We start from the raw sequence: 26,304 nt of genomic DNA on the forward strand, positions 1-26,304 counted from the left end.
AGCATCACCCTCCTTTTACCATGTCAAGTCTGCCATTCTAACCCAATCAGCCTGACATAATGATCTCCAACCTTGTGCTCGTCAACATTCTCACCTGAGTTAACAAGACGATTACTGAAATGATCTCAGCAGGTCCTTTAATGACTGCAGTGGAAAGGTTTTTTTGGGATTAAGTTAATTTTCATGGCAAAGAAGGACTATGCAATTCATCTGATCACTCTTTATAACATTCTGGAGTATATGCAAATTGCTATTAAAAAAAATTAAGCAGCAACTTTTCCAATTTCCAATATTTATGTAATTCTCAATATATATATATATATATATATATATAGTTATTCCTGTGATGGCAAAGCTGAATTTTCAGCAGCCGTTACTTCAGTCTTCAGTGTCACATGATTCTTCAGGAATCATTTTAATATGCTGATTTGCTGCTTAAAAACATTTTTACTATTATAAATGTTGAATTGCATATACAGTCAGAGAAAAGTGAGAAGCAAGAAACTGAGAAGCAGAAGTCTCCATTCTTTCTCCATTTAGTCTTACCTATGGGTTTGTGAGAAAGAGATTGTGAACATTCAGACGCACATAATAAACATCTGAAAAATGTGGCATATTTTCTCCAGCTTCATTCCCAGACCCCTGACCACTTGAAAATTATGTATCTTACATAATCTTTTATATACTGTTAGTATGTTTATTTATTTATTTTAGTTCATTTTAGGCTGTGCTTTAAAAGGAATACTTTTAGTTTAGAGATTGCATATAAGTTATGACTCTAAAGTACCACTGCTAAAAATTTAAAGTTAGATTTAGTTAAATCATCTAGTCATTGAGGATAACTAGTCGACCATCTCACCCATTCTCATCTGATGTACAGTATAAGTGGAAGTGTGCACTTATCTTTAAGTGGAGAGACAAGTGTGCATGTTGCCATCTACAGGTGTTTCCTGTTTGAGGTCTGCCACAAGTAAATCTCTCACTTATCCTGTTTGTCTGTTGATTGTGCTCTGCCATGAAGCTGGCGCTTTCAAAAAGCTCAGTCAGATCTCTTGTAGTTCAGCTGAGCCTCCACATGCAAAGGGGAGGTTATAATAAAGAATGATGATAAAGATGGGCCGGTCAGTTCTTGAATGAGGGGCTTCCTTTCTGGCCGATTGGCTCAGTCATGCATGCGCTCCAGCTTCCTGTGTTGGTCATGTGATAATGGACCGATAATTTAGTCTCTTCTGTGATTAAATGAGTGGTGTAATTTAGAATAAACAGGCATCCGTTCTTCACAATTGCTCAATCATGTCTGGACTCGTGCCAACCCTCTATCTCCTTGGTTTTCTTCCTCTCTTTTTCATTATCTGATTCAAGTCGACACAGCTGGAAAGGATTGTTTCAGTATCATGTTTTAATTAACCTCACATAATCTGCTATTCTCTGAATACAAATAAGGAGACTATGTTCTGTCATAAATGACCTTTAACCTTTCATTCTTCGCTAGGGGTAATTACAGGTTTCATTTCACTAGATTTTATTTTTATTGCATTTTATATTTTGGATTTCATCATAAAACATAAATGGCATTAATATTGCTTATTGAGTGTGCATGTTTGTATATAAATTACATAGATCATATTATGATCTTATCATGGAACAATTTGTGGAAAAGCCATTCCATGATGATGACATCATAATATGATCTGTTCACCACACCTAATTTAATGCCATCAAATATTTATTGCGTACTTACAGCTTGCATACTTTCTGATGAAATGTGAAATGTGCAATAAAAGCATTACTCCAGCATCTTGCATAGCCTTTATGATTCAGCAGCACAGGCTCGATCCACTCAGATCTTGTGTCAGATGGTCCGCAATGCAAAACATTTAATCACTGGATTTGCCAAAGTTTGCGTGATTCATGACGTTGAATATTTGGAATATATTCATCATGAGCTTAATGAGAATCTTCTTTTTTTGTTGTTGTCTTTGCAAAATTTGTTGGTATTATTTATTGCCTTTAAGTACGCATCATAAGCATTCAAGTAAGTAAAGCAAATAATCAAATGTAAAACTCCCTTTAGTGTATTCATTACAAATAAATTGATTATTAAAACTACAAAAGCAGTTCAGTCAAGAGCAGCAAGAGATTCCTTCTTTATCGTTATATTAACATTAATGAGACAGACGGCCTATAAGTTAAGACCTGCTGTAATGCACTGATCTAATATAATGTTATACATCAGATGTTTTTCCCCTACAGTTCCCCAAATGTTCACTTAAGACATAACAGATTATGGATGTGTGAATACTTGTATAACGTAATTATGTGTATATGTATCGGGATCGCGCTGTCGGAAATGCCTTAATGCATGTGCGCGAGAAGCAATCGGAGAAAAGGTACTCCTATCAGAAAACATACAAAAAAAAGATAATTTTAGATGTTTAATTGTTATTAGAGTATTGGGATTGCTCGATGAGGGTTTAATAAATTTTTTTGGTGAAAATCAGAATTTCGACTCAAATTTTTACAGAATTTTTCACTTTATGGCGTGTAGCTCAAAATTTCCTCGTGCGCATTCCGACTCATTTTGCCAGCACAGGTCACATATGATCCAAATGTCTTGAAATGCAATTTTCTCAGCTTTTTGATCAAAATGTTGCTTTTTTTATGAGACTTAAAATAAAAAAAGAATGCTTTAAGCTAGAATAAATCTAATTTTTATTTTATTTTTTTAAGTAGAGGCTTTGTTCATTATTTTGATGTATTGCATGATCAGATATTCATACAACAAAATATTCTGGAGGCCATAAAACTTTTTGTGAAAATGATCAAAAATGCTTACAGTGGCTGGCAACCTTTTTCAAAAATGCTGTCGGGGATTGAGTTAACATATTAATGAAATGTTTTTCCACTGCTTGTTTTTGTCTTCATACCATAAACATGCTCTCTGTAAGGTGCTTTACATTTTAATTTCAGCTTTTTTGGCCCCTGAGATGTCTAACTAAATCTAAATCGTGTGTATGTGTTTATATTGGGTGTATGTTGTTTTTGTGTGTGTGACTGTCATTTCTACCTATCTGTACTTTTGTATATATTTGGGAGTGTGTGTCTCAGCGTGGGGCTCTGTTTTCGCTTCACTGCACTGATAATCCATGGGGCGGCAGCTCGCAAAACTGTGTCACAGGCAATGATGCATTCCACCCTGAAACGTGGAATTCTGTGTCCTGGACCCTGCATCCTGAAACAGTTGCTGATGTAACTGGGTTGTAGAGCATTTAACCTCCTAACCTGAGAGGGAGGTTTAGGAGGTGTGCTGGATTCTTAGAGTTTTACATCATTCTTTGTTCTCGCTGCATTCTTCTGTTCTACTCAGAACTGCACTTCACTGCAATCTCATGACATGACATATTCCCAGCCACCACTACTATTCCTAAGGTCCTTTTTTGGAGGATTTCACAAAGCCTTGGATTTTTTTTTAATGACTATGATGGCCTTAACAAATTAACCAATTGAAGTAACCAAATTTAATACCTATTTTAGGACCTGGATGCATTTGATTGTCTAAACAATGAATGGCCTAGTCAACTGAGGCAAGAAGCACTTGAATCATTTTGTTATGAGGGTAAACTTAGGTGAGGTTTCATTATTTTGATGAAATGTTGTCAATATTGTAGCAAAGCATGAAGCACATCTCACACAGAACACACTTTTAAACTGTAACTTTCTGTTTGTCAGCACAGCTTATTTGCATGACCGATAGAACCTGTTGCAACATCGGCATGAGGAAACATTTCACCTTATGTGTAAACCACTGAAGTTTGCATGTGAACAAGACTAAATGTGAAAACATCAAAAAATATTAAAACACCATTATTAAAACAGCTAGTGAAAATTGGGAGCAAATGAGAAAATTATAAAAAGCAATTTATCATAAAAAACCAACCATATTTACAGTACAAATTTTCAAGAAGACTGTAAGAAAAAGGATTCTTGTACAAGACCCAGATGCAATAACTTGATCATTTTCATGTGAAGTATTTGTATTTTTAATCACACAAGTATTAGATCAATCTGCCTGAACCTATTTTTTGTAAGACTGCACATTGTATCTGTATGTTAGCTTGCTAGCTGCTAACTTGCAAGCTACAGTACATACATGTTTCACATACATTTTCACATACATACATTTTCCAATGCCACAGTTGACATGGACATACGATCTTGTACTTTTTTTATAGCTGATATAGACCTTACTCGTGGTAGCCACTTGTTTAATTGTTTGATAGAAATGAAAATGAGTCTGTGAGGGCTTGAACATTCAGTGGATTGTACTGTTGTTTAACAACATGCTGATTGTTCGGTTGATAAAAAAGAATGAGCAGGCCTGTGGCATTGATCAAAGATCAGCGCCAGCATACCAAGGTCATCTACACTGTTGTGTATGAAAGGGCCTGTCATTCCCTGAAGCACATGACTTTTTTTCTCCTCCCTGTGTAGTGGAAGACAGTGGAATGATGGGATGCTGTGGAAACCAGCTACCATTGACCATCTGGAGCAGACCAGTGAGCGGGGGAGAGGAATGTAGATCACACACTTTTCAGAGCTCTGTTAATGCTATTGTGAACAGGAAGTCAGAGAAAAGGAGTCTCGTGACAGGCCTGAGTAGGAGCTAAATGTGTGTGTGCGTGTCAGTGTATTAAACAAATAACCGTGTTAGGGATTCATGCGCACATAGTCGGCCAGATTGAAATGAAAGCTTAATGAAAGTTGACTGGTTTGTGGTCGTAAGTATGTGAACACCCCCTTCTAATCTGTTCTTTTGATAAACAGACTCTTTCTGTCAGGTGAGTCTGATTAGGCCTCTGCTGCTCCCAGAATGCTTTGCAAAACCGTGGTTTTTGCTGGCATGTTTATTTTTACAGTTCAAAGGGAAAAGGTCTCATCTGGCCTGGTCTGCATGTATGTGTGTGCATACTGTATCGTTAGAAGGGGCGCACTGCAGAAGTTTGCAGCTACATACTGTGGTTTGACTTGACTCGAGCTCTGTCGAAGCCTATGACTTTGGCAGGAAGTGTATATTAAAAAAAAAGTGAGCCTTGCAGCTGCAGCTGCATGCCGTAAAGCGAGATGAGTGAGAAGAGATGGGTTGTGATTGTGCCCTCCACAAACACCACAAGTACCTACTTAAAATTATTTTTGTGCATAAAAATGATTTATTGTGCTTAAAAGGTTTTTTTGAGAATATTAAATAGTTTTAATATAGCCATTCAAAGGTGTCCTTTGTGAATATGAATTTGTTTGTGTGTACATTGGTAATGTGTAATAGAGTACTTTTAATATATTGACTTGTTGGTGTGGATTACATGACTAGTCAACTAATTGGTTAGAGATGTTGTGTTGATTGTTTGAATGTGTTTGGCTGCGGTGGCGGTTCTTTAAATAGGATGAATTCAAGTATGCAACATTTCCAACAGGGTTTTATCATGCAAACTGACTAACAGCTAATGTGCAGGGCATTGCTTATAGAAATACTGCTAAAAAAAGAAAAACTGCTGTTGTGATGCATCTTGAATGTTTTTGTGTCTGTATGATCCTCAGCATTGTTCTTGCTCAAGTTTCAATGTTTGACCTAGTATGTGTGTACTACAGCTGTACTTTGGCCCCTAGGGGCCTGGCTTTAATGTGTTTCCATGGCAGTGACACCATAAGGTATACAGGTAGACCATTACACATATGCCACACAGTCTATGCTTTAATTAGGCTGGTGATGATGGAGCGGCATCTACCTTGTTGTTTAACACATAACCAAAACCAAGTATGGTTTAAATCATTGGATGAAGTCAGATCAACCTTTTACAGAGGAGCTTCAACAACTACAAAAATATAATTCAGGACTGATAACTGAGCTTTTATCATTGAAGGTATTCTACACTATAACAATAGATTCAGTAACGCACGATTCTGAACACTGATGTATTTAGATATTCTCAGAGTTCCCATGACTGGCACTGGCCGATCCCAATCACACAGTAGGACTTTGTGAGATGTGGAGTCTAAAGATGACCCATCAATCAATGGGACCGTCTGTCTGCTAACAGTGACTGTGAGAACTTAGCACACTAACAAACATTATAGCTATTGCTAGAGCTGCAGCTATTTTGATAATCAATTCATTTTTCAAATCCCAATGTTGTCCTTCAAACAGTGACAAATTAAATGATCATTTATTAGGCCCAATTTCAGTTACATACTGTAGATATAAGCGCATAACCTGAATCCTATTTCTAAACTTAACAATTTCTCAATGTAAAACAATATAAAAAAACAAAAGACAGCTAAAAGTACAGTCACAATCATTTTGGATTGTTTTATTAAAATGGGACAGTACAGGATCAGATCACAAGCAGAAATTGGGCGTTCAGCTCACCGTGTGCTAAAAATATGAATAAAATTGGAATTTCTCCTTTTTTTAGATACAGGAACGCTGATTAAATGGAAAGAAATAAATGCACAGTGAAAATATCTTACATCTTTTTTTAGGCTTGCAAAACTATAAGAGATAATCTGCTTTATGGTCATAAAAGGAAGTCCTTCGAATCTTGAGTCAGTCTACTTCAAAAGTTTCTTAAAGTAATGGGTTACCAGACACATCAATATATAGACCCCAGAGGGTGATTTATAGTGATTAAAAAAATTCACATTTATATACATAAAAATAATGTTTTTTAATTAAATAAGAACTTTGTATAAAAATTTGATTGGGTGTGTGTGTATAGACAGATAGATATATGTAGATATATGTGTGTGTATATATATATATGTGTGTGTGTGTGTGTGTGTGTGTGTGTGTGTGAGAGAGAGAGTGTGAGTGTGTGTGTGTATACATATATATATATATATATAAAAGGAATAGATCCAAAATGACCCAGACAATACCTGTGTATTTTTGAAAATGGTTTAAATAATCTAAGTTACCAAACCACAAACTAAGTACTAACTTTTAAGTGGCCTGCAACACACACACTTCCTTCTTCTGAATATAGTAAAATGCTCTGTTGTAATAACTTTATTTAGAGTTTTGATAGAAATGATTGCTTTCAGTTTCTCTTTTGTGCCCAAGTGGATTGACATTGACATGCGTTGACACATTCAATTAAATATTTTAAGTTTAATCTATTTTCTGGTCCACCAGCTAGACTGGTCCACCAAACCAGTAGGAACCATCCTAAACCAGCTTGAACTAGCATGAAATTCTTCCGATCTTTTCAGCAGGTCGGTTGCTGTGTGCTCTTTTCATCATAAATAACTTGATAAGGCACCTATTGCAGAGTGAATGGAATTTTGTTTTCAGGGTTTTCTCTTGGATAGAATGTTTCTGGGATGCACACCAATGTGTTCACATACACACACTCACTAACTCACTCTCATTCACACTCACTAAGCAACGCAATACAGACATTGACAGGATCCAGTGTGTGATATGCTGCTCAAGAGAGAGAGAATGTACATATTGGTGTAAGCACTTAGTACTAGCACTCTTTCTTAATTATGTGTCCCATATTTCGAGGGAAAAACTTTTTTTTTTTAGCTTAAGTTAAGCTAGGCTTTAAGTCACATTGTGTGCTGTTTTAGCTTATATGTTGTCTTATTTACCCCTGACTTTAGCATTAAGGCCAATACCTATATACTAGTGTATTTCTAAAAGTTAGTGAAATTAGCTTTTAGCAGTACAGTATACTGTATGCACTGCAATGTTTGTTCTTTCTATTCCAAAAAAAACCCAATAACAATAAGTTCAGACCACTCATTTACATACCGGCCTGGTTGACAACTGTTTTATGCACAATCATTGTTTTAGATCAACTAACTGTAATACTGTATATGATTTCTATTCAAACTGAAAGCATAAATTTATACACTATGCACTGATGGTTTCAGAGCAAAATGCAAAACTTTGATATTTCATTCACTGAAGCGCTTCACTTGGCAGTGCTAAAACCAGCAGCGCATACCATACTTACTTGCCGGAAGCCAGCCAAAATAAAAACGTTTAGATTTAAAGGATGATTAAAATTCAGATTAAAAATTGTATTAAAAAGTTATAAAGAAATTTAATAAAATGAAAATGTAAATATTAGTTTTGTATTTTTTAAGTTTGATATAGAATAATTGTTTTTATTTCACTTTTTATTTTAAAATATAATAGTATTTTCACACGTTATTTATTATTTAGTTTATTAATATTTTTTTATAGCTATATTTAATGGGTCTCATGAGACCCAGACTGAAAAACTTATGTGTGACTTCTTCCCTATAAAAATATACACTGACATCAAATTGTGTGATATCAGGAGATTTTTGTGTGGTCTCTATTTAAGTTCTTGTGCATGTGATTGGTCTGCTGATTAGACGTTAAATTCATGATGAAACACATGATTATTATGGTTGAATAACTTTTCTAAATGCACACATTTTCACTGCTACATTTTTATTTCATGCTCTCTTTCTCTCTTTCAGTTTATCTCTCTCTCACACAAAGTCATCATAAAGAAAGCTAACCACTGTAACCTTATTTCATTCCCTGGCTGATAAGTTTTAAAGTTAATATTTCTACACATTATTCAGAAAAACAAAAAATCACATTTTCCTGTGTGAGAGACACTTCCTGGTTTGTGTGTTACGATAAGTCTTTGCATTTTAATTGGTTTTTTAAAACATCTTTTATTTCTTGGATTTCGGAAACACGAACTAGCTGAAAAATATTGCAACTTTGTTTGTTTGGTGTTTTTGTTGAACTGTAATGAGGTTTCAAACTGATTTGTAAAGGTTGGGAGAGGCTTTTCTGAAGGATATGTGAAGACTGGATGTTTTGTGATACTAATGACGGTTTTGATTGAGAGATAAAAGTGTGAATCTAAAATGAGAAAATGATGGTGTGTAAACAATGTCTAATAGCTTTAAAGCAATCTGTATGTATTTAAAGTGTTGATAAAATTCTCTTAGCTTTTACACACTTAAAATGAATGAAAACGGTACCAAAATTTTGATCTTTATCTTTGTTGACGAGACTTTCATATTTTGTTCTGCAAGTAATAGTAACCACAGACCTTGTTTTTATGTTATAAATCCAATTTTCTTTTTTTTTCTTTGTTTTTAGACATTCGAAATGGCAAATGGCTCAAAAATGCTATTTCTCTTATGGCTTTTTGGAAAAAATTACTATTTAAAATAAAAGACAAACCCTATAATATGTATTGCCTTAAGTTCCTGTTTCAATTGGAAGTATGTCACCACAGGTCTTAAATAAGGGCCCAAGATACATGTAGACATGAGACAGATTAAAAAAAGAAAAGAAAAAAGTAATCTGTGCTCTTGAAAAATTTAGGTGAGATTTATGATACCTGTTTGAAATATTGTCCACCTGCAGAATGACAACTTGATCTGCAAGGATGAAGCATCCAGCCATGTCAGAGTGAGCAAGAGGGTGAAACACGCAGAAAGAACTTGCAGGCAAGAGCAGAGAAAGATAACATGCAGGAAATTGAGAAAGGATGACAGCTCTGTGTGAGCCAAGAGATGCTCGAGATCTATTTCTGCATTTCTCTTAACCTTTGCACAGGCCTTAAAGTCATATACCTTAAATTCACACTATAAACAGAAGGAGAGAACGAAAAGAGCAATTACTGTGTGCACACTTTAAATATCTATCACATTACAGCTCATTGTATTATTCGAGCTCTCGAGACAACGAGCATCGAGCTGGTCAGTTTGTTATCCACAGTGTGATTTTTGGTGCACTTGAACAAATACTAACCTTTTTGACTATTGAAGGTTACCAAGTCCAGAAAAGATGACCGCATTATTGCAGATTTGGAATGAGGAGTATATATATAAAAAAACTAGGTAATCGTCCTCTATGAAAGGCTTTAACCAGATTGCTTTACTATGAAACTATTTGTGAAAGTGAAGAATTTAAGATATATTGTTGCAAATCAGTATTCATTAAAATGAAATATTGATTATGAGGCATTTTATTAATTATAATAAATACTGTTGTATTCAGATGAGCTGGATTCCAAAAAAAAGTTTTCTTTTCTTTTCTTTTGAATCATGCAATAAAATATACTAAATATTATTTTTTTAAATATATACATATTTCAAATAATATTAAAAATGTGTATACTTTTATTATTATTGGTATTGCTGTTATTGTTTAAAGTGTCCATATGTATATTTTTGTTCATATTTATTATTATTAGTATTAGTATTATTTTTACAAAGTCATTTATGTTTTCAAGCTCAACATGGACTTCTTCACGTGTATTAAACTGACATGAGCAAAATAAACAATTCAATTATTAATCACAATTATTTGTATTAGAGTTAATCACCAGCCACGTTTTTACAGCCTTAAAGCTCTAGTGGAGGAAGAGAGAAGTGCAGTACAGACAAAGCTGCTACTTCTTCTAACAGACGGACAAACAGATGGAGAAGTGTTTTAAAGCTGTGTGTGTGTGTGTGTGTGTGTGTGTGTTTAAGAGGTTGACTCTGAGTCACTGTACTGCCCATCCAGGAAATGAGCGTCTCTCTGCTCTACTGCACTGAGGCCTACATCATGGCTCTCTGTCTGTCTGTCTCTGTCTTACACACGCACACACAGTGTATGAGAATGGACTAGAGCTCCCTTTAGAGTTTCTGTGCATTAAGTCCCCTTTTCTATTTTTAGGAGATAAAGAAAGACTCAAAAAAAGAGGTGAAGAAGGAGTCCAGTTTGGCCGGATCCAAATCAGACCTGTCCAATGGCAGTGCCAGCCCAAAATCAGAACCCAGCCTCAGACCCGCCAGGAAAGGTAGTGTATCTGATCTTTTCCAGATCCGAAAAGTAGTCCAGTGCTTATTCAGCACAGTACACTTTCACAAGTACCCCCCCTCCTCCATGTCTCACAGAAGAGGATTTGGGGGGGTGCTTACATTTTCTGTCAAAGATTCAAGTAAACAGAGGTCCGGCTCAGGTTTGCTGACAGTTAAATAAAAAAATACTCTTGCAAAGACACTTAAGCCGGGTCAGAATATGTCTATTAGATTTTCAGAGTGTGTGTGTGTGTGTGTGTGATTTCAGACAAGAAACCATTTACTCCTACCACTTCGTTTGTGTGTGTGTGTGTGTGTGTGTGTGAGAGAGTGTGAGTGTGTGTGAGTGTGTGTGTGTGTATGTGTGTGTAATTAAACATTAATAAATCTCCCTTATTCTTATAATTACAGAAACTACACATGCTGTCTTTTTAGGTCCACTGTGAATCTTCTGATTGGTCACATTTATGCTGAACTGAGAATGTTTTCATATTAAATTAAGTAAAAATGCTCAATAAAAAAAAATACTTAACAATGTGACACTTGCTTTGATCTCATAAAAATGACTCACTTTTTAGTGATACTGTGTAATCATGTGATGTAATGACATTCAATATGTTAAATGCTAAATGATTAATATTAATTACTTAAACAATTAAGTAAATAATTTAGGTCACAGACATGTATTTAAATAATAAATCATTTGCACATATTTTAAATGGGACAGATACTCGAAACACGAGCTCTGTTTACAGCCATTCATTTATATCACCTGATTTTCAGACAACAGTGCTGGTGTTGGTTCATATGACTTTAATTTGTTTTGCAGATAGAGATGTTGGCTTCCGAAGGAAAAGTGAGTCAAAATATGTGTGTCTCATTGGTTTCACCAGCGTATTAAGTATTGAAATCTTTAGGCATTCTCAGTGCTCTGTGGCATCAAGATATTAATATCGGTAGATGAGAGCTGGAGTGCCCAGTTTCTCCATTCTGTAGAGAACTGAAACTGGGCATCTGTTGTCAATGCTATTTGTTGTCATGAGCCACAGAGCTCTATGTGTTTAGTTAGTAGTCTTGGAGCACAACGTGTAATTAATTGTTTAGTAAAGAGAAGACAGACATCTAGTGCTAGAATGTATAAGTGCAGCACAACTGTTTTCAATATAGATAATAATAATAATAAATATTTTAGCAAATCAGCACATTAGAAAGATTCCTGAAGGATCATGTGACAATAAAGACTGGAGAAATGGTTGCTGAAAATTCAGCTTTTCCATCACATGAATACGTTACATTTTAAAATATATTAAAGTAGAAAACATTTATTTTAAATTGTCCAAATATTTGACAATATTGCTGTTTCTATATTGCTATTTTCTGATCAAATACATGCAGCCTTGATGAGCATAAAATACTTCTCTCTAGGGATGTAACTATTCACTAAACTCACGATCCAATATGATTCACAATATTGATTTCACGATACGATTTTCTCACTTTTTTTTTTTTTTTTTAGCAAAATAAGATCTAGGACAAATTTTAAATGTTTAAGTGTCTTTTTATTATTGCTTGAACAAAATGCTGCATATCTCTTTGTGAAATTCAAATATTTCAAATAACAAAACTAAATTGAAATTTTTAAACAAACCCCAAATCAAATAAATAACACTAATAAAATAAATCTCTTCATATTAAACAAACCTGTGCCCTTTCCATTTGAAATTACAGGCAATCACTGTATTTTAATCACAGTCCAAGCAAAGATGCTACATACATGCAGCATGAGCAGTTTTTAATCTAAATTAGATTGTATAATTTAGAAATTTGAACCAAAAACAGAATTTTGTGAAACTAAACTACATGAAACATATCTGCACAAAACAGAAACAGCAGATGGGCTGAGTGAAAACGCAAATTAACTCTCTAACAGCAGGTGGCGCTTATTGGAAGAGCAGCAATACAGCGTTTCCTTGGTTACAGCTTTAAACAAACAGTTTAATATTCATTATACAGAGGCAGGTTGTAAAGAAAATACTTTGAAAACTTTTCTGTAGACAGTCAGTTCCTCTCAGAGATACATTCCTATAAACTCCTACCTCCAGCTGTATTGCTATCCGTTTAACCTCTAAACCAATTTGTAACAATATAAAACAACCTTCATAGTCACGGGAAGGAGGAGGCGGGAACCCGGCGGACATTTAAATCAAACTTTAATTACAAAATAAACACAAAAAGCGCGACAGCCCCTGGTTTATGCACAAACATAAAACAAACACAAAATAAAGTCCAGGCCTGGTCCTCTCTCCTCCTTCACTGTTGTCGCTCCTCTTTTGTATCCTTCCGATCTCCTCCGTGGGACTCGAGACTGGTGAGTGGAGCAGGTGTCGCTCATTTCCCAATCACTCCACCGGCCTCGCTCCGTTCCAATGGCTCTCGGCCCCGCCCCACTCGTCACACGATTTAAATCGTCACATATTTGTATCGATTTTTCAACCAAATCAGGGTGCATTGTTACATTCCTTCTTCTTTGAAAACATTAAAATTCTTACTGACCCCCAATTTTTTTTAAAGATTAAAAACATTATTTATTATAATTTATACATTTTTCATGTAAACAGGTGAGGCAATCAGAAAAAGGCGTTGCAAAGCTGCCTTTAGCTACGCTCCACAGAATGAAGATGAACTAGAACTAAAGATCGGAGATGTTATTGAGGTTCTGGGAGAGGTGGGTACTGCATGATCATCCTAGTCACATTTTATTTATATATATATATAAATTTTTATAATTTTTTTTAATTTTTTATAAATTTTATATATATTAAATTATTATTTATTTTTTATTTATTTTTTAAACATAGAACCTCTTGTTTATCTGTAGTTCTTAAAATTGCTTCTGTGTGTTTGCTTGTTCAGGTGGAGGAGGGATGGTGGGAAGGCTTTCTCAATGGCAAAACTGGGATGTTCCCCTCTAACTTCACCAAGGAGCTGGCCGAGGCTGAGGATCTGACCCCACAGGATGACACCCGGAGCATACAAACCAGTCAGTCTGCACTGCATACTCATTTGCCCACATCTAAAACGGCTTCCTCACATCCAGGTCATTATAAAAATGGAATGGAATTTATTTATTTATTTATTTTAGTAAAGAATTATTGTCTTACTGAAGTGGCAAACCAGCAAGCAAGCAGATGGTGAAACATGAAAGTTTCATCACATTGCATGTGACACTGAGATTCACACCATTAAGCAAGCAACTCCCACAGTAATTTGTGAGTCTTGTGATGTTACAGATTGAAATCAGGTTAAGTGTGGGGGAGTCTCCACCTCCTCCCTACGGCTGATGAAGTCAGTTGGATGAGTAATGAAACATTTTTAAAACATGGAAGAAATGTATCCAGATACTTATAAGTTTTCCAAATAACCAGCCACATCTAACCACATCTAATTATGCTACATCCGTCTATAACAGTTCACTTCCTCTTCTGTTTATGACCAATTACAAATATTCCATTCAATCAAATTCAGCTCAGAACACTTGCTAAAAGAATATGAAATGTTTAGTTGCATGACGTTATTTATTAACCGGCAACAGCGATCTGTTTATATGCAAATGTTTTTTTAAATTATTGTAACATTAAAGGGTTAGTTCACCCAAATATTTGTCCATAAATTAATCGCCCTTAAGTCATCCTAGGTGTATATGACTTTCTTCTTTCAGATGAATCCAGTCTGAGTTATAAAAAAATATCCATATTCAAAATGTAATAATCACTTTAATCTAGCTTAAACCAACAGTTGTACACTGAAGCAGTTCCAGGGCGGATGACGTATACATCTAATACATCTGATAGATGAATGCACCAATGTCGCCACTTTTTTTGTACTTTAATTTTAATTAATATTATTTACACTACTGTTGAATAGTATGGGGTCGATAAGATTTTTTTTTTTTTTTTTTCAGTTTTATGAAATATCTCTATTATGCCCACCAAAGCTGTATTTATTTGATCAAAAATACAATAAAATAGTGAAATATTTGTACTTTTTAAAATAACTGATTTATATTTTAATTTATTTTCTAAAATGCATTCTAATATGTTGAGTTCATGTTGAAGAAATTGGTATTATTAGCAATGTTGAAAACAGATGTGGTTTAATTTAAAAAATAAAATAAAATTTTGTGGAAACTATAATACATTTTTCAGGATTTTCTTTAGTCATTGATGAATAGAAAGTTCAAAAGAACAGCATTTTTTAAAATTGATTTTTTTAACAATATTAATACTGTAGCTTTACTGTTACTTTTGATCATTTAAATGTTTCCCTGCTTAATAAAGTGTTCATTTCATTTTAAAAAATCTTACCAAACCCATACTTTTGAACAGTAGTCTATTTTGTTTATTTACTTTTTCAAATAAATTACTGTTTATTACCATGGTAATTTTAGCTGTGACATTGATATTGATACCAAGAATTGTGAAATGTCACCTATAATACCAATACCAGAAAAATCTAAAAAGTCAATTTCAATGTCACAGTTAAAATTAATATGCTAATGGTCCCAATCATTTATTAGTGACCTACTGAGATTTTGCTATTGTGCCAAACCTACACAGCACTCTAGACGAGGATCCCTGGACAGATCGACTCTAACAGTTCAGCTGCGAAGAATGCTGCATGCAAAGCTGCATGCAAAATACTTAAATCCTCCTTTGAAACTTGTTTGTGTATCTGCAGGCATAAAGGACAGCACCAGCTCAGAGAGTGATGGCGGCGACTCCAGTAGCTTACGGTCTAACACTGGCAGTGTGTCCTCCAACTCTGAAATTCAGCCCAAAAAGGTTCGGGGGTTCGGCTTCGGGGACATCTTCAAAGACCAGCCCATCAAGCTCCGCCCACGATCCGTGGACATGGACAGCGAGGGAGAGAAGGTGAGTTTGTCTCTGTATTTTAATGAAGCCAAAAAAAGTGTATCTGTGTTTCTTGGATTTTATGACTCTGTAATTACAGTCAGACCTTGTCTAGCTTGGTCCCCTGCGTTCACTCTGCCTTCGGCCCCACAGTCTCTCGTTCATTAAAACCTTCCCGTCTTCCTGGCCCACTGAGAGCAGCATGCATCCCTTTGCTCATTGCCTCATTTTCTCTATCCAACATTATTAGTCCCACATATAAAGAAGTCTTTCATTTCTTAGTCAGACATCATTTTGTTGTTGTTGTTTTTTGGGTTTGTGTTATTGTGCAAACTTTTTGTGTGTGTGTGTGTGTGTGTGTGTGTGTGTGTGTTTCTTTCTCGAGTTTTTGCTCTGAGGTGTGAGACAGTGTGGTTAAGAAGTCAATAGCTATGTTTGGAATAGCAAGGTAACATACTGTGCATACTATGGCTTAGGGCTGGGCGATATGACAAAAAAAAAGTTGTTTTTTCAACATGATTTAAATATTAAACAAATCACTTGTTAAATATCTTTGCAAAAAGATGCATGAACTACAACTACATCTTGTACAAACTGGTTCAAGATGTAGTTGTACGATCTTATACATATTAGAAATAATCAGTAGTTTCTCTAATATTATTTTTTACTCATTACTAGTAACTAGTTTACTTATTACTTTCTGGAAACAGTAATTCGTTACGCTACTAGTTACATTACTTTTTCTTCATGCCCCACAGAAGTTGTTACTGTGTATCTTCCACATAAAAGTCTTCTAGAATGTTACTAACAACATATTTCTGCCTCATTATTTGACTAAAATCCACATTTGATCGCAGTCAGAAGTTATTACAAACACTCAATAGCGATTAATAGTGACATTCAAGTAGAAATGTTGTCTTAGTCTCATTTATTGTCATGTGTAGCTTGAAGCTAATTGTCATTTCCCTGTTACCCATATACGGTTATATTTCATTATGTATTTTATCAACTCACATAAGTTTATAAGAAACTGTTTAATTTTCCCAAAAGATTTTTCATTATACTAATATATCATAATCTATATTATAATGTTGTGGGGCATAAATTCACTTGAGTTTTACATTTTATTATTTGTTAGTTGCATTCTTAATTAGTTGCATTTCAAACAAGTATTCCTTTCAAAAATAATTAATATCAATAGGTAAAATAAATATGTATTGTTTTTAAACACTGTATGTACCCTCATTATTGTACCCATAATGCAATGTTTTCAACTTGATTTCCTCTGATAATGGATACAGGTGTAATAGCAGCATCTTTTTTTTGCTCTTTATTTTCTTCAACTGACAAAAATTAACAAAAGTGCAAAATTGTCATATTTATGTAAATTAAACATGCAAACTGATGAAGTCATATGAGAACAATGTGGCTTAATACTCTTTAAAAATGTTTATAGTTGCATTTTGTTATGCGTGTGTGTGTGTGTGTGTGTGTGTGTGTGTGTGTGTGTGTGTGTGTGTGTGTGTGTGTGTGTGTGTGTGTGTGTGTGTGTGTGTGTGTGTGTGTGTGTGTGTGTGTGTGTGTGTGTGTGTGTGTGTGTGTGTGTGTGTGTGTGTGTGTGTGTGTGTGTGTGTGTGTGTGTGTGTGTGTGTGTGTGTGTGTGTGTGTGTGTGTGTGTGTGTGTGTGTGTGTGTGTGTGTGTGTGTGTGTGTGTGTGTGTGTGTGTGTGTGTGTGTGTGTGTGTGTGTGTGTGTGTGTGTGTGTGTGTGTGTGTGTGTGTGTGTGTGTGTGTGTGTGTGTGTGTGTGTGTGTGTGTGTGTGTGTGTGTGTGTGTGTGTGTGTGTGTGTGTGTGTGTGTGTGTGTGTGTGTGTGTGTGTGTGTGTGTGTGTGTGTGTGTGTGTGTGTGTGTGTGTGTGTGTGTGTGTGTGTGTGTGTGTGTGTGTGTGTGTGTGTGTGTGTGTGTGTGTGTGTGTGTGTGTGTGTGTGTGTGTGTGTGTGTGTGTGTGTGTGTGTGTGTGTGTGTGTGTGTGTGTGTGTGTGTGTGTGTGTGTGTGTGTGTGTGTGTGTGTGTGTGTGTGTGTGTGTGTGTGTGTGTGTGTGTGTGTGTGTGTGTGTGTGTGTGTGTGTGTGTGTGTGTGTGTGTGTGTGTGTGTGTGTGTGTGTGTGTGTGTGTGTGTGTGTGTGTGTGTGTGTGTGTGTGTGTGTGTGTGTGTGTGTGTGTGTGTGTGTGTGTGTGTGTGTGTGTGTGTGTGTGTGTGTGTGTGTGTGTGTGTGTGTGTGTGTGTGTGTGTGTGTGTGTGTGTGTGTGTGTGTGTGTGTGTGTGTGTGTGTGTGTGTGTGTGTGTGTGTGTGTGTGTGTGTGTGTGTGTGTGTGTGTGTGTGTGTGTGTGTGTGTGTGTGTGTGTGTGTGTGTGTGTGTGTGTGTGTGTGTGTGTGTGTGTGTGTGTGTGTGTGTGTGTGTGTGTGTGTGTGTGTGTGTGTGTGTGTGTGTGTGTGTGTGTGTGTGTGTGTGTGTGTGTGTGTGTGTGTGTGTGTGTGTGTGTGTGTGTGTGTGTGTGTGTGTGTGTGTGTGTGTGTGTGTGTGTGTGTGTGTGTGTGTGTGTGTGTGTGTGTGTGTGTGTGTGTGTGTGTGTGTGTGTGTGTGTGTGTGTGTGTGTGTGTGTGTGTGTGTGTGTGTGTGTGTGTGTGTGTGTGTGTGTGTGTGTGTGTGTGTGTGTGTGTGTGTGTGTGTGTGTGTGTGTGTGTGTGTGTGTGTGTGTGTGTGTGTGTGTGTGTGTGTGTGTGTGTGTGTGTGTGTGTGTGTGTGTGTGTGTGTGTGTGTGTGTGTGTGTGTGTGTGTGTGTGTGTGTGTGTGTGTGTGTGTGTGTGTGTGTGTGTGTGTGTGTGTGTGTGTGTGTGTGTGTGTGTGTGTGTGTGTGTGTGTGTGTGTGTGTGTGTGTGTGTGTGTGTGTGTGTGTGTGTGTGTGTGTGTGTGTGTGTGTGTGTGTGTGTGTGTGTGTGTGTGTGTGTGTGTGTGTGTGTGTGTGTGTGTGTGTGTGTGTGTGTGTGTGTGTGTGTGTGTGTGTGTGTGTGTGTGTGTGTGTGTGTGTGTGTGTGTGTGTGTGTGTGTGTGTGTGTGTGTGTGTGTGTGTGTGGACAAAGATGGCATGCAAATAGCACTTCTGGTACACTCGTCCGCTTAGAAAGGAAGTCATTATCAAAGAGTGTTTATGGAAATTCTTCCGCCCTTTGTGTCTCTCAACCTCACTTTGTTTAGTCCGAAAGAAAAGGAAATCTCTCTAGACTAGTCTCTGAATATCTATTATTATATATTCCAGTGCTTAACTTCCACCTGTCGCATACAGAGACAATTTTCTACTTTGCAAGGCGAGTAATCAAATGGAATTTGGAAATCCAGAAGCACTTACAAGCTGTAGGTTTACCCATATACAAATGTACCACTCCCTGACACGGCTCTCTTTCCATATTCGGCCCTCTCCTCCTCTCTTCCTTTCTCGCTCTGAGTGGTTTCCTGACTTCAGGGCTGTTTTATAGCAGAAGTAGGGCTTGTAAGAATGTAAGAGACTGTCATGACTCAAGGGGTGTGAACCGCAGTTAGACTGAAAGCTTGTTGGAGGTTCCTGTTGCAGGCAGCACTTGCACACGCAGAAGTAGGTTATCTCCAGCCGGCCGTTACTGACGGATTGTTTTGTCATTTTGCTGAAAGGTAAATATGAAATTAGCTATTTTTGTCTGCATTTCTCTCTTGATCTATTCGTCTTTTATGTTAATGATGATGTAAAAACTGTGGCTGTCAAGTGAGCTGTTAAATACGATGGCTGAGATGTGTTTTGTTTCATGTGGCGGTAATTTGGGCTTCGAGACACACCATTATGGGTGTTCTGGGCATGGAAGTCACCATCATGACTGCTCTAAATGAGAGGAAGAGAGGGAGAAGGAGGAAGAGTTTTTTTTTTCTCTCTCTCACCGAACACAGCAAATGTGTGTGTGTTAAGGCCACATTGGGATGTTAAAGAGCTTGTTGTATGTCGAGCTGGATTGATTCCCTGCCATGTTTGTGGAAGGACTGTGACTCCCCTGCTGGAAAGAGGCCAGAAAAACAGAGCCAAATATACAGTGTGCTATTCACAAACGTATGTTTGAATTCACTGGGCCCCTGACAGATTTTTCTGGCCACAGAAATGCACATCTTTTAACTAATACTGGAAATGATTGCAGATTATTTTCAAATAAATGCATCACCTCTTGCAAGACTGTTGAAGGAAATAGTGCCGCCCTCTTTAGGGTCTGGGTAAATGTTTCTAGTTACCCTCTTTGATAACCATTAACTTATCAACAGCATTATTATTTTTAATATGAATTGAAATTGAACTAACAATGAACGACTGTATTTTCATTAAATAATATTAACAGGGATTAATAAATACTGTAATAAATGTATATTGTCCATTGTTTGTTCATGTTAGTTAATACATTAAATAACATTAATGAAACCTTATTGTTTAGTGTTAGCATATTATGTATGATATAAATGTCTGATATAGATTTAAATTATGTGATACATTTGTTTTTATATTTCTTTTACACTCCTGTTCAAAAGTTTTTTTTTTATTTATTTATTTATTTTAATTTCTTTTTTAAATAAATTTATACTTTTATTTAGCAAGGATGCATTCAATTTATCAAAAGTGACAGTAAAGACGTTTAAAACGTTACAAAATATTTCTGGCTCAGATCAATGCTGCCCTATTGAACTTTCTATTCACCAAAGAATATGTTCTGTTCCACAAAAAATATGAAGGATCACAACTGTTTTCAACATTTATGATAAGCGATGTTTCTTGAGCAGCAAATCGACATATTAGAATGATTTCTAAAGGATCATGTGACACTGAAATGATGCTGAAAATTCAGCTTTGCATTCAAGGAATAAATTACTATAAAATATATTACAATAGAAAACCGTAATATTTCACAATATTAGAATATTACACCATTTATTTATTTTAATATTAACTTATGTATTTTGGTATTTGTTATCTTAAATACACTAAGCTTTGAACGGTAGCCTTTATAGATTGTTATTACAGTATTTGATAGAAGTATTTGATTCTCCTCAGCCTCAAATGGTGAAGAAAGCCGCTCCGGCTGTTGCCCAGGAAACCATGAAGGCGGAGCCTGAGAACAAGGCCAAAGGTAACAGGATTAGATCACACCTGTGCTGTGGATGATTTAAATGCTTGAGTTGTTTGTGTACTCAAATTGTATGCAAATACGCCATAATTGTTTCTTGATGTGACTGTGAAAATTCAAATTACAGCAAAGGAGCTTTGCAAAGTGATTTTCCCCTACGAAGCTCAGAACGATGATGAGCTGTCAATCAAAGAGGGAGATATCGTAACGATTGTCAATAAGGTGAGTTTGGTGGATACACCTCAAAATTGTGATAAAAAACAACTAACTGAGCTAATAAATAACTATAGTTTATTCTTTTTTCTTTTTATCCTGGTCCAAAATTCCTCTCCAGATAACTTTAAAGTGTATTATACATCAAATATGTTCTAACTGATGTTTACACTTTCAGCGTGGTTAAAGAAATTGTCACTGACATCCCGTCTGGCCTGTTTAGAACACAAATAGACTGATGAAATATGTGTTTTTCGCTGTGTGTAGGACTGTGCAGACGCTGGTTGGTGGCTTGGAGAGCTGAACGGCAAACAGGGAATATTTCCAGACAACTTTGTGAAGTTATTCATTCCTGAGGTAGAAAAAGAGGTGAGATCTTCTTGTTTGTTTCTCATTGACACATTTCAGCTGTTTCCAACGGGGAGCTCCCGTCCTGTATGACAACGGGCCTCAGTCTCTGAGTGGAGGCAGAGATGTGGTGAAACACACACACACACACACACACATGCTCCCCTCTGCCCTGTTCCTTTTTCTCCCTCTTCACCCTTTGCCTGATGTAGCAGCATGTTCTTTGATGTTTTAGTGCTGTTTGGCCTGAAGGGATTGTGTTTTTAAAAGGACAAATGTGTATGAGTCCATGTTTGTGTTTTAATAGATGTACTGTGTGTTAAAACTGTGTGTGTGCTCACAGAGACCTAAGAAACCTCCTCCACCTGCAGCACCAACCACTAAACAGACCACAGGTAACAAGCTCCTCTTCTTTTCTTTCTGCATTTTTTCTTTATTTCATCGCACTATGTAAGCTTACATGCCTATCTGTTTTTCTGCTCGATTTGTTTACATATGTCGATGTATTAACATTCACAATCGGGTTTAAACACCTGAAAAAGACACGTGTACAATTTTTGAGTATGACAAGCCAAATGACTTGCTATATATTTTAAAATGTGTAGCGTACAGTCAAAGTAATGTATCCCACAATGTAAAACTCTAGACTTGACCTTGCATTTCCAGTGTGACAAATCGACTCGATGATTGAATAATAATTTGTTTATGTCACTAAATTAAACATGAAACAAGGTCATATGAAGTTTTATAAAAGCAATAGAGCATTCCAGTTTAAAACAGGTTTAAAAAAATTGTTGATAAATAATCTGATTATAAGTAATCATGTCTCTTCAAGTTAATTCTGGCTCCACCTTGTGGAGAATAAGTCTATCTGTCTATAATATAATATAATATAACTTTTTTTTTAAGTTGTAAAACCTGATTATATTCTCCAGCTTGATTTAAGATGATGAAAAAAATATCAGCAAGAACACCTGATTGTCTGTACTAAGAGTCACTTGATCTGTGTTTTAATTTGTTTAATAAATAAATGAATAAATAATGTGTATAATTTAATTAGTGACTATAAATAGTGCAGAATCCTAAGTATTTTTCAAGTATGTTTGTTTGACATTTTTTCAAAATTTCTGGGTTGAAATTGGATTTTGAAACCCAGATGTTCAATGTGGTACCATACTCATCATACCCAAAACCTTTTGACATGTTTCTGTGTCACTTCATCTGAAAGCTTGGCAATGAGTCAGCTGTTCTCTGTTGAACCCTCATATTTTGTGTATTGATCCCCAGACAAAAAGACAGAGGCTAAAAGGGTTCCACCAGAACGGCCTGAATCTCTTCCACACAGAGCTGAGGAAAAAGGTAGGTAACATCTCTCTCATCTGTTTTAATTCGCTTTGGTCTGTTTGAGTTTGACATCAAACCTCTTACAGATCTGTGCTGCCTTTCTCTGAATGATTTAGATTGGCATACTGCTTGTGTGTTTGTGTGAGAAGTAAACACATGTTGGAATAACATTTTCCCTCTCTGCTTTGACAAACCCTCTCTTAGTTTCCTGTAAACAAACTTTTATGACTTTCTATGCCCTTGAATAATGATGATGATGATTACATGTAGGCGAGGAGTCGAAGCAGAGTGAGATTGCAAAGCCGTCCTTCCCATCTCTCCTCCCAAAGAAGCCTCTCCCCCCAAAGAACAGCAACTCATCGAATCGCCCATCATCGCTACCACCCAAACGCCCAGACAGACCCGAGAGACCAGCTGTGCCCAATATACCGTCAGTCTCACACACAAACACACATGTATCAGCATCACTAATACTAGATTACAGAACACACACATTTGCAAAGTAACAAGATTCTCAGTCCATTTTATACAACTATAAAAAGTTATAAAAATATCTATAATAATGGTTTCTTGATGTCTTTTTTGAGTGTTAAGGTTGATACAACATTTATTATGAGAACTTTATTTTCATCTCTAGTGATTTCTCTTCAAAATTACATTTTACAGCTGATTCATTTATTATTTAAAGGTACAGGTTGTAGGACCTGCCACTAGAGGGCGCACTATCAAAACAAAAACAATTGCGTGGTTTGATGACGCTAAGGAGGAGCGTGAAATGATGGGATTTATTGTTTTCTACCCAACCGCTGATGGTCATCAATCAGACGCGAGTTTAACGATTTGCACGAGTAGATTACATACAAAGTCAATGCAAAGACGCGATCAGACTATGGATCAGACGCGTCCTCGCGCGGGTCTAGAGACGCGATGCCCCTCGTTTGGCGTGTATGCCCCATAATACTAATCTTGTTGATCGTTATAAAAGCATACGTTTTCTGTAAAGATACGTATCAAAACAACTCACCTGTCGAGGAAAATACAAGCGAGATCGGTATCTCTTTCAAGTTGAAGTTTGTCGCGAAGCTACTTCCGCATTTGTCCACGACACAGTTGTCATGTGGTTTCTACGTCAGTAAAGGCGGTAACAAAGGGTAACTGACGTCATTGATAGGCGACTGCACTGCCCCGTGTCACTGTTTAGTATGGGAATTTTCTCATGATTTACAAGTAGTTGAAAACATTAGAGATATTATTAGTAATCAGCTGGACAAAATATATAACACTAGCCTAGTAGTTTTCGGATATTTTACTGCAAATATCTTACAAATTGTACCTTTAAGTAAAAAAAACAGTTAAATGGACACTAAGTAATTAATAAAAATAACTGAATATTAAATAGACTGAATCTCAAAACAGTGGCAGAACTATCCAAAAACCGTCTTTGCAGTTATTCCAGTGAATAATTGAATCCTTTTGTTTCTGAATCGATTCGTTTAGAATCATCTGAACATCATTTGTGCAGTAAATTTTAATGAATCAGTGAATCATTTTGTTTTCTCAACCGATTCATTTAAAGCCATTCAAGAAACTTCAATGCAAGTGATTCCACTTAATCAGTTTTTAATCAGTAATTAATTTGAAACCATCTAAATAAACCAGTTCACTCCAGTGAATCAGACTTTCAGTTCTGCATGTTAGAAATCCTCTCCATCTCTTATCACATTATTTCTCAGTATATCTGCTGTATTTTCATGTGTTAATAAAACTCATTGTGGTTTAAATCTCTTTTGAACAGGTGTGACAGTCCGAAGTCTGACATCAGTGGTTTGGCGGCTGACCGAGGCTCTGCAGACAAATCCGTAGATATCGGTGAGTCTCTGTCCAGAGCTGCCCTTCAATCCAGAACACCACTGTCATGACTAATAAGACTTATAATAATCCATATCTAATCCGATTACAACAGCTGTCTGTCCATCTCACTTCATTCGCCTCCATTCCTGGAGATGTGCGATTACGGTCTACGATTATGTGTTTTTTCCTGTGTTCGTGATTCATATGCATGTGATATATATGTGGTCCTGTGTGTTTATGTTTGTATTTGTGTGACGCTCGGCTGAAGATGTAGAAGACTTCGACTCCATCGTCTTATCCACAGAGAAGCTGAACCACCCGACCACGTCACGGCCCCGTGTGATGGACCGAAGGCCACGATCGCAGGTCTTCACGTCTGTGAGTCCACCAGTGTTATATTAGTAGAGATACTATTTTATGTTATTATATCATTTTTAAAATATGTAATAATTTTGTTGTTTTTTTATGTCTGTATTAAAAATAACCGTTTTTTTTAAATAAATATTACTATTTATTATTTTACTTTTAGTTATTTTAGTACATTAATTTAAACAAAACAAAAATAAGAAGCATTGCTTTAAAAAAAAATTTGTTAATGTTTAATTATTGTAACAAAGACACTTTTTTAATGGTTTTAGTTAACTATAATAATTCTACTACACAACATAAACATCCTGGTTTGTTATTATTTTTAACCTTGTCATATATTTGTGACCCTTCAGGTGTTAATCTGTCAGATATGATTGTGCTATCTGCTATGTGTGAATGTCACATGGGCTTACCCCTGCTTCTCCTGTCAGTGGGTTATCTGGTCACAATCATTAAAAAATCTCTCTCCTCCTTAGTCCTCTCTCTCTAGTCCTGACCTCCTGGAATCCCCATCTCCAGAAGAGGAGAGGAGAGAGAAGGAGATGGGAAAGGAAGAACAGGACTCATTCACTCACAAACCTTTTGACAACTCCAAGAAGATGCCCAAGGCAGTGCCAGTCATTACAGTAAGCCCCGCCCCTCCCCCTCCCAGTCACCCCCACCCATCCTTTTGCATGCACATCTCTGTCCTACCACAAGAGAGCGCCCTAGTCAAGCATTGTATGCACATTGACACAAAAAAGTATTACTTTTGGAAACCTTAGTCACGTTTTATTTTTAAATATATGTTATAATGTAAAGGTATGCTTACATTTTAAGTGTAAGTTCAGTTAAGTATAAGGGAGGTACACTCAAAAATTAAACGTTTGTCATTTTTTACACACCCTTGTGTCATTCCAAACTTGCATGATATTCTTTCTTCTGTGGACAAAGGAGGAAATAAATAAAAAATGCTTTATTTGTCTGTATATTAAAAGTCAATGGGGTCCAATGAAGTGCTGCATGGTCACATGTTTTCAGTGTCACCACCATATAGTTTCCAACAACTCTTTCAATCTTAAAAGCGGACTAGTGTGCAGATGAGTTTACCTGTTCGGCATGATGATGTTTAATGTTCCCAACAACCTCTGTAGTCTAATTTAACCAAAAACCCATTAAAACCCCCCATTGACTTGACTTGGGACGATGAAAGAAGAAGTGCTCTGGTTTTGGCCTAAAAAATATGTTATC

The 26,304-nt window shown here is 36.3% G+C and overlaps 1 protein-coding gene and 1 long non-coding RNA gene across 6 annotated transcripts in view; both read left to right on the top strand.

Moving 5' to 3' along the window:
* The window catches only part of LOC132124094 (SH3 domain-containing kinase-binding protein 1-like), a 49,904-nt gene that overhangs the window by 20,953 nt on the left and 2,647 nt on the right, over window positions 1-26,304 (top strand). The window contains exons 3-16 of one of the 5 annotated variants that reach the window (XM_059534893.1): window positions 10,721-10,844; window positions 11,675-11,701; window positions 13,464-13,570; window positions 13,759-13,942; window positions 15,583-15,776; window positions 20,877-20,952; window positions 21,077-21,171; window positions 21,430-21,531; window positions 21,854-21,905; window positions 22,798-22,869; window positions 23,125-23,284; window positions 24,650-24,723; window positions 24,974-25,083; window positions 25,551-25,700. In XM_059534893.1, the coding sequence (XP_059390876.1) occupies window positions 10,721-10,844; window positions 11,675-11,701; window positions 13,464-13,570; window positions 13,759-13,942; window positions 15,583-15,776; window positions 20,877-20,952; window positions 21,077-21,171; window positions 21,430-21,531; window positions 21,854-21,905; window positions 22,798-22,869; window positions 23,125-23,284; window positions 24,650-24,723; window positions 24,974-25,083; window positions 25,551-25,700 (1,527 nt within the window). The remainder of the gene's footprint in view (window positions 1-10,720; window positions 10,845-11,674; window positions 11,702-13,463; window positions 13,571-13,758; window positions 13,943-15,582; window positions 15,777-20,876; window positions 20,953-21,076; window positions 21,172-21,429; window positions 21,532-21,853; window positions 21,906-22,797; window positions 22,870-23,124; window positions 23,285-24,649; window positions 24,724-24,973; window positions 25,084-25,550; window positions 25,701-26,304) is intronic. The other 4 variants (XM_059534895.1, XM_059534896.1, XM_059534894.1 and 1 more) reach the window with 4 other exon arrangements.
* LOC132124095 (uncharacterized) lies at window positions 10,851-11,370 on the top strand. The gene is made up of 2 exons (XR_009426715.1): window positions 10,851-11,093; window positions 11,326-11,370. It is a non-coding gene; the product is annotated as an uncharacterized LOC132124095 (long non-coding RNA).

The sequence above is a fragment of the Carassius carassius genome, chromosome 42, assembly GCF_963082965.1.
Source record: "Carassius carassius chromosome 42, fCarCar2.1, whole genome shotgun sequence".
NCBI classification, from domain to species: domain Eukaryota; kingdom Metazoa; phylum Chordata; class Actinopteri; order Cypriniformes; family Cyprinidae; genus Carassius; species Carassius carassius.